This window comes from Lepisosteus platostomus, chromosome 7, assembly GCF_059453375.1.
Source record: "Lepisosteus platostomus isolate fLepPlt1 chromosome 7, fLepPlt1.hap1, whole genome shotgun sequence".
NCBI lineage: Eukaryota > Metazoa > Chordata > Actinopteri > Semionotiformes > Lepisosteidae > Lepisosteus > Lepisosteus platostomus.
Genome location: NC_142617.1, coordinates 51,036,439 through 51,044,019, shown reverse-complemented (window position 1 = coordinate 51,044,019; position 7,581 = coordinate 51,036,439). Strand labels below are relative to the sequence as shown.

Sequence of the window (7,581 nt, the reverse complement as noted above, 5' to 3'; positions counted from 1 at the left end):
TAAAAAAAAACATTAATTAAAAAACAGGTGATTCAAGGTGACCTGTAAGACTAACGTGATTAGGGTTCACCAGGACCAGTGCTGGAGACCTGCTGTGCTGTACATGAATTGAACTCTCTTGGACTGACGGACTTGATAACGTGACAACCCACTTTCCTGCTGATACCAGTTTCAGCCACCAGGTGTCAGACCTGCATCCGATTTTTTTGTCTTGAAGACGTTAAAACTGTCCTCTAGGTGGCTACTAGATAAAATACAGTGCGAGCAGATCCTACTTCTCCTGCGCGGTTTAGCCAGTGTCCGTTAGTGTGTTTACCCTTTACTGTACAGTGTCTTTTTAGCGTTCACTATCAGGGTCTGTCTGTGCATTGAGCAGTAACTTAAAATGCGAAGACTGAAGGAATAATCTCTGTTAAAACTATGGTACCGCAGTCAGATAAGTGTTTCTTGAATTCTGTGCATTACTGACAGGGGCCTTGCTTGTGGTGAACGATCTGCTGCTGTTCAGAGGTAAGGAATGCTTTTAAAAAGATATTTCAAAACCGGTACGAAAACTCATACCCTGCTGGCGCGGACACTACGCCTTCTGACACTGAACCATTATTACGATAAAGCGTTTTTATTGTAGCACGATGATCCACTTTCCTGACGGTGTGAATTGTTAAATTGATCCATTTTGCCGAGATAACTTGAGAATTGTTTATCTCTCGGGTCTGCGTGAAGCTCCGCCTGCATTAGCTAACGTGTGCTGAGACTCGGAGCGAGTGTGGTGGACTACGCACATCGTGCGCCGTGACGCAGCTCTGTTAAAGGGGCAGGCCGTCATCGCGCAATTCCTTAAAAATCGAATAATGGCTTGTAATCAACATTAAAAAGCACTAGAAATTCGGTCTTTACCATTTCCATTTTGGGGGCCAGACTCCCAAAAAGCAGTTAGCAGTGTAAGGTGGGCAGAGATCCCGTGTAGAAATTGGCTCCATCCCACCCGCCATGGTTAGAAAGCCCCTGTTTAGTGTTAGGATGAGGGTCCGTTCAATGCGGATCCTGACCCGGGTGCGTCAGGCGCAGTGCGGGGTGGGACAGCGGTCTACAGCAGGGCGCGCACACAGTTACAGCTTGAAGGCACTGCTCGGCGTTATTTCGTTATTTTAGTTTCGGCCACAGACGGGATCCCGAAGAACACTCAACCATGCATGTTTTCAGAGTGCCCTCGGCTCCTGGCAGAAATAATGCCAATCTTGATTCACTAGGAATAACAACGCCAAAAAATGAAGTGTACTGAAAGGATTATGGAGTATTTCATGAAAATTTGCAGAGTGGGGAGTGACCAAGGCGACCAAAACAGTATTTATAGTGTTTTAGGAGTGGAAATGACATCAGGAGTGATTGCTAATCACTGACAGCCGAGTCTGAGTGAACTTGGCAGTCGTCATCCCTCCCGAAAGTTCGTTACTAGCTCCAGTTGTGAAGGAGGGCAGTTGTTTCAGTGGGACGCGAGGTGCAGGTCAGGCTGTGTCCTCCACACTGCAGTGGGCAGGGGCGGAGGGCTGCCGTTTCTCCCTCTCTGTGTGAAGAACGCAGATCTTGCCTGTGTGCAGGGATGTGACCATGCTGAGCCGTCTGCAGGAGCTGAAGAAGGAGGAGGAGACGCTGCTGAAGGTCAAGGCCATGCTGCAGGACCAGCTCACCAGGCTGAAGGTCAGAGACTTGTGCCCCCTGTCGGACACACTGCCCCCAGGGCACAGGTGTTCACTTCTGTCCAGTTTTCCTCCGAATGCCGTGTGGGGCTTGTACTCTTTCTTAAGCAATGGGCATGATTAACCTAGTCCACATAAGCAGCCAACCTGGCTCTGTGTCCGGTGCCCTCTCTCTGTGTCCGGCGCCCTCTCTCTGTGTCCGGCGCCCTCTGTGTCCAGCGCTCTGTGTGTCCAGGGTTTGAGTGAGCAACAGGCGCAGTGACCAGAGTGAGTGAAGCTTGTTTGCTTTTGCAGGTGGAGGAGCTGACCTTAAGGTCTATGATCAGCACTGACAGAGAGGGCTGCTCTGCTCAGCTTGCCTGCACTGAGGTATGAGGATACACACGCTGTACTGTGAGGATATCGCCTCCTCCCCATCACTGCTAAAATCAGTCAGTCTGATGGAGCAAAAAATTATGTGGCTGTTTTTTTTATCTCTAACACTGTAAAACATCACATGCTTTTTCAGAATAGTGTTAGGTGTTTTACATGGTGTTTAACTGTCCTTGTAGTTTGTGGTTTAGTACTGCTTATGGGTGCCTAATCTGCCGAATAGATGCTACCATGTGTCCACGTGCCTAAACCTAACACTAGTGATAAGTTGTGAAATGTACAGGTGACCAGTGCTCTGTGACCATGACTTTGTGTCCAGGGCCCTGCGCAGCTGGACAACGAGAGCCAGATCAATCAGACGGAGCTGCGGCTGACCGCCACAATTGATCAGGAGATGGAGGAGGATGAAGAGGAAGAGGAAGAGGACTGAGCTCTTCCCGCTGCTTCCCAGATAGATGGCCGAACCCCAGCTGGAATGCACTGTACTATCCTTTGCTGTACTGAATGCGATACTTGAAATTATCATTTGTTCGCCTATTTTGGGGGTTTGCACCTGCTGTTTCTGGACATTTATCCTGTTTTTTCACCACGCCTCTTCTGGAGGGCAAGCTCTCGCTGGGCTGACACAGACGACACGGATGCTCACCCCTGCGTCTCCTCTCTGTTCCCCAGCTTCTGACTTCCCCATCTGGGGCCATTCTGCATTTTTCTTTTAGGTTTGCACATTTCACTCTGAGCTTGGAAAAATGTGTGTTTATACTGTTTTCTTGAAGTTAACTGAAAGAATTTCCACCCTCTGCGCTCTTCTGCCTGGCCAGGAGCAGCGTGGAAAGAGTGGTGCAGCACAGGCTAAGCCAGTCCTGTGGCTGCTGTTAATCATTCCCCCTGAGCTCCCAGTAAATGAACTGATGTACAGTGCTACCCTCCTATAATGTGATCTGTTATAGAGCTTCCGTTTCCCGGTTTGGCCTGAACTGCTTTTATTCTACATGTGAAAACAAACTCTCAGTGTAGCAAAACAAGTCCAGAGTGTTGCCGTGTATAAACGTCCTAGGATCTGGCGTTCTTTCTAGTTCATAACTGTTATTATTCCATGATCCAATTTCAGTTTGCAGTGCAGATGAAACTGGAGGATGGTGGTTTCTGTTATTTATATTGTAGGTATATAATGTACAAAACAACACTCTCTCCCACTTATGGACCCCAGCACCCACATCATAAAGCTACAGTAATGTGCTTAATCAGAGGCTTTTAATTGTTTTCAGCTGTATTGTAAGTATAACTTGGTCTGGCTGACCAAATGGAGGTGTCATCTGGGTAACTGAGAGCTGTGCTGGAATGAAAACCAGAAGCCACACGTTTCATCCGAGACCAGTGCTGGAAACTCCTTTCCCTGCCGTGTGCTGTATAATTGAGCTGAGCCATGGCGTGCCAGGATTCTTTGATGGCTTGGCAGGAGAGTGTGTGAATTCTGTGCTTTTAGCGCTGTAAATAAATACGAGATCTTGGGGGAAAAAAAACGTTTTTCTTAAAAGCCTTTTATTACGAAAAGCGCCCCGGGACTGCAGTGTGCGTGTGACTGAGTTCTTCGCTGGAGGGCTGGCCGTCTCTCAGCTGAAGCAGATCTTGCGGATGGAGCCCACGGTGCTGTTCTGCCCACCCCAGTCCGAGTAGTTGTTGAAGTCTTTCTTCTCCAGCACGTAGTGAGGGCCTCTGTAGTTGGGTTCCTGGTATACCACCCAGCTGCCAGACACAAGGGGCCGAGTGTTACTCATACCGCGCGCTGCACGGCACTGCACCATCGCCACCATGCACAGAGGCATTTTCACTTTGCTTCACAGCAAGATCTGTTGTAATGGAGTTTTGCCAAACATTCGGGAGTAGGCCAAACCCTAGTCTCGCCCACTTCGACCTGCCTAGATATAAATATCAAACTTCACTTCTACATCATTTCATGTCTGTATCCCTCCCTCCATTCCATCTTCTCCCTGTCTCGTTCCTCATGTAAAAAGGAAGCAGGTGATTCCAACAGGCACGTACTCATGGAACAGGTGATCTTCGCCCACAGTCAGGTGAGTTACCCCTAATAAAGTTCACTGGATCACACCTCTTCTCCACCTTGATTAGGGTACAGTATGACCAGACTACTGCATCTGGTTTGTGAAAGTATGGAAATGGCCAAGATTGCAGATGCACATCTGTACACTGCAACAGAGGTATGGAAAGGCTAGAGATCTAAGCTAAGCAGATTTGGTGTTGGACAACATAAACAATTTAAAAAGTTGAGTACCTTTTTTGAATGGATGTTCTTACATTTTATGCATTTTATTTATGAAGTGATGAAAAGGTTCATATTCAAGAGTTGACTGATTTGTTTTTAATTTTGGTGCCCTTAAAAAAGAACACCTCTGTGAAAGGCACATCGGCAGACGCAACTGTAATCTTATACCTACAACTGTTCAAAAGTAAGCTACTGAGCCCTGCCGTTGAAAATGAACTCCCCTGACAATGGCCAAACAGTCAGGGTTTAGCTAAACACGTCCACGCCCAATGCATAAAAATCGCGATTCAACATGAAAGTCTGCACCAGGCTTTGTGTGGTGCACAGTGCCAAAAAAGTCAACTCATTGTTAAACACAGTAGTGTGTCTGTCGCCTCCCTGGGTGCTTGATGGTTTGTCCCAGTTCTAGGTTGATTTTTTCATTTTAACGAGGGGCTTCTGTATTACCTGGTCCTACTTCATTCATATCATGCTAAGCACAGGAACAGACAGGACAGCGGGCTCACCCTCCTCCGAGGACGCGGATGGATGCCGCGCGGTTGATGCCGTAGCGGCTCATCAGGTTGGGAATGTCGTCCTGCAGCTCCGTCTTCCTCCCGGAGAACCCAGCCCTCTCGAACAGCTGCACCCTGGGGGGAGAGGTGTCCTGTGTGGGGGGAGGAAGCAGAGAGCCTCATTGGTTCATCCTGGTTCATGTTTGCTTTAGCTTGGGACTGTGATATAATATTTACGGGCCGCGTGCTTCCTGTTGTCACCCCAGAGAAGGTGAGGAAGTAGCTCATTTAGTGATTCAATTAAAGCTTCTGACAAGGCAACAGCCATATGACCTGTCAGGTCCATCATTTCAGGACATTAACAATTGCATTGAAGGAGAACTAAGTCACAGTGATTATACGTGTAGAAGAGACCTGTGGAAAGGTTAACGTGAAACAGGCTGCCCACGTCTCACCTGTCTGACAGAGCGCACAGAGGAAATGTGGTCCATTGATGCACACCACTTGTCACAGCTGTTATACTCCCCCCGGTCTGACAGGTCCCACAGGTACTGCCGGCCTCGGAAATTCTCGTACTCGTACCCTACCCATCTGAGCGAGAGACAGAAGAGAGAGATGAGCAGCACATTCCCGACAGCTCCGATCAGGACAGGCAGCAAGCCAAGAACGTGGCGGATCAATGAAAAGGAAATAATGACAAAATGCTCCAACTCGGGCGCAGGCAGCCCTGGCACTTTCATTGCCTGAAAAAGTTAAAGTTTCAGTGGGGGACAAAAACACTTGGCTGGCTTGGGGGTGTTCCAAGGCTGCCGGCGGCCCCGGCCAGTCAGTAATGGGGTGCCCAGGCCGTACGTACGCTCCACTCTCCACTTGCACAGAGTTGCATCTCTCCGGGAAGTTCTTGTCGCTCAGTTTCTGACAGTCGGCGGTCAGGTCCAGTCGGCGCCCTGTGAAGTTCCGCTGCTCGTACAGGGTCACCTGGGGGTCACAAAGGTCACGCAGGAGTCACTGTGGCTGTCCCTGCCTTAGGATTCCTGCTTTGTTGGTATTTTGAACTGGGAAAAAGATTATACGGATTTTCATTTCTGTAAATCTCTGGATTTATGTCAAAATTTGCCTATATATAAGAAAATAAATGAATTATTCTCAAAACCCAGTGATACAACACACCAGTGTTCAGGAACACCTTGGTGGGTTTAAACAAACCAATTATACAGAGTTTACTCCTGCATGCATGATTAACAGAAACCTGTAGAAAATCACAATCCAGAAGGATTTTCAAAGGATTGTTTAAGAATAAAAGTTTATTTCCTTATCTTGAAAAGGAGTGCATGTAGCAAAAATATATATATTCTTTGCATTTTAAGTTGATTTACAAATCCAAGCTGAAGTGTACAGTTGTGATAGAGAAAAGAGGACAGCATTGTACACAGAGCTTCAACATGAAAACAGCATGGACACCGGGACTCACCCGTCCACTGGACGCGTAGAAGGAACGTTGGAGCACGGACCCCAGCTTGCTGTGGAGCGACACAGACCGACTGCTTGAGAGTGCACACACATGCTATCTTCAGCAGTCAGTGGCTTTGAACATGTTCTTTGGAATATTTATATATGGTGGTCTACAATTGTGAGTAAACCTTTTTTTCTGTGCCGATCTTTAACTCTGTACCCCAGTGCTTAGAAATGACATGCGTTTAGTTAAAAAGGTTGTTTTTTTAGCTGCAGATGTCATACAGAATGCATATTGTGACTTATTCTTTATGAGATTTTGTTTTTAGGAACAGACTACTTGAGATCCAAGACAAACAGTTTGGTGAATTACATATTCCTCACAGATCGCAAGTTGTAAATGTCATTTCATTGCTGTATCTGCGGACCAATTTTTAACCTGCCCGCCCTGAGAAGAATCATCAGGGTATGAGAGCTGTAGTCCCTCTTTGCTGTCAAGGGCGTATCGGTGATCGTGAATTCTAATTGTCACTGTGCTGTAGACAGCTGACCGCTACCCTTAGCAGGGAACAACTTAGCCTGGCACATCTGAGAAAAATATGCATCAGGTTTTTAACTTGCACTGCTTTGGGGACATACTGTACAAGGGGGTCAGGCCAGAAGGTAAAAAGGTAAGGTGATTGCTTCACGGAATTCATCAATCTGTTCTGAGCACGGCACTCCACACATACCTGGTTTGATGGGCTAATCCTGGAACCTTAGTAAAGATGTTCATTTCAGCTCTGTGAGGCCAGGAAAAAGCCCCTTAAATACGTCAGGTAAGTTCAATGGAGGAGTACTAGAACATGCAAAGCTCTTCTGTCCCTCTCTCAGAGCCCTCTCTGCATTGATATGCTAAACCCAGGCAGCACACATGCTGCATTCTTCTGCGACCCAGGCATGTGCTTGTGCTCTGTGCACCGGAGTGCCGTGCAAACAGTTTCCCTCCAACAATTCAGCATTTTTTTTACAAAACAGCTTCCAACAATAGGACACCTAATAATAATAACCGCATTCATGCTTGGAACAGGGACAGATCTGGGGACTACATGCATTTGAAAGGGCGTTTGAGCTCACAATGAGCATGCACTCAATAGATACCTCTCCTTCTGGATAATTTTACCTGTTTTTTCTCTGTTCGGTGAGCTACAGCTCATATGGATAGCTATGATTTCTATTTTTACAATCCTGTGGTGAAAATGAAAATGTTATCAAGTTAAATAGATCTCTGATCAGATCATGTGAA

General features: G+C 47.0%; 2 protein-coding genes across 4 annotated transcripts; one reads left to right on the top strand and one right to left on the bottom strand.

Moving 5' to 3' along the window:
* The first annotated feature begins 231 nt into the window (after nucleotides 1–231).
* snapc5 (small nuclear RNA activating complex, polypeptide 5) lies at nucleotides 232–3,589 on the top strand. 2 transcript variants are annotated; one of them, XM_088641069.1, is made up of 4 exons: nucleotides 232–510; nucleotides 1,582–1,698; nucleotides 1,992–2,066; nucleotides 2,389–3,589. In XM_088641069.1, the coding sequence occupies exons 2-4, from the start codon at nucleotides 1,609–1,611 to the stop codon at nucleotides 2,497–2,499; spliced, it is 276 nt and encodes a 91-aa protein (XP_088497195.1). In that variant the 5' UTR covers nucleotides 232–510; nucleotides 1,582–1,608; the 3' UTR covers nucleotides 2,500–3,589. The 2 variants fall into 2 exon arrangements, with proteins under 2 accessions (XP_088497195.1, XP_088497194.1); XM_088641068.1 differs by having other exon boundaries at nucleotides 234–510; nucleotides 1,599–1,698.
* Nucleotides 3,590–3,591: 2 nt separating this feature from the next.
* crybgx (crystallin beta gamma X) lies at nucleotides 3,592–7,129 on the bottom strand. Of its 2 annotated transcripts, none has more exons than XM_088641067.1 (6): nucleotides 7,028–7,129; nucleotides 6,316–6,364; nucleotides 5,701–5,822; nucleotides 5,300–5,435; nucleotides 4,857–4,996; nucleotides 3,592–3,812 (listed from the first exon to the last, which is right to left on the bottom strand). In XM_088641067.1, exons 1-6 carry the CDS (start codon nucleotides 7,069–7,071, stop codon nucleotides 3,680–3,682), a joined length of 624 nt encoding a protein of 207 aa, XP_088497193.1. In that variant the 5' UTR covers nucleotides 7,072–7,129; the 3' UTR covers nucleotides 3,592–3,679. The 2 variants fall into 2 exon arrangements, with proteins under 2 accessions (XP_088497193.1, XP_088497192.1); XM_088641066.1 differs by having other exon boundaries at nucleotides 6,316–6,388; nucleotides 7,028–7,086.
* Nucleotides 7,130–7,581: the final 452 nt, after the last annotated feature.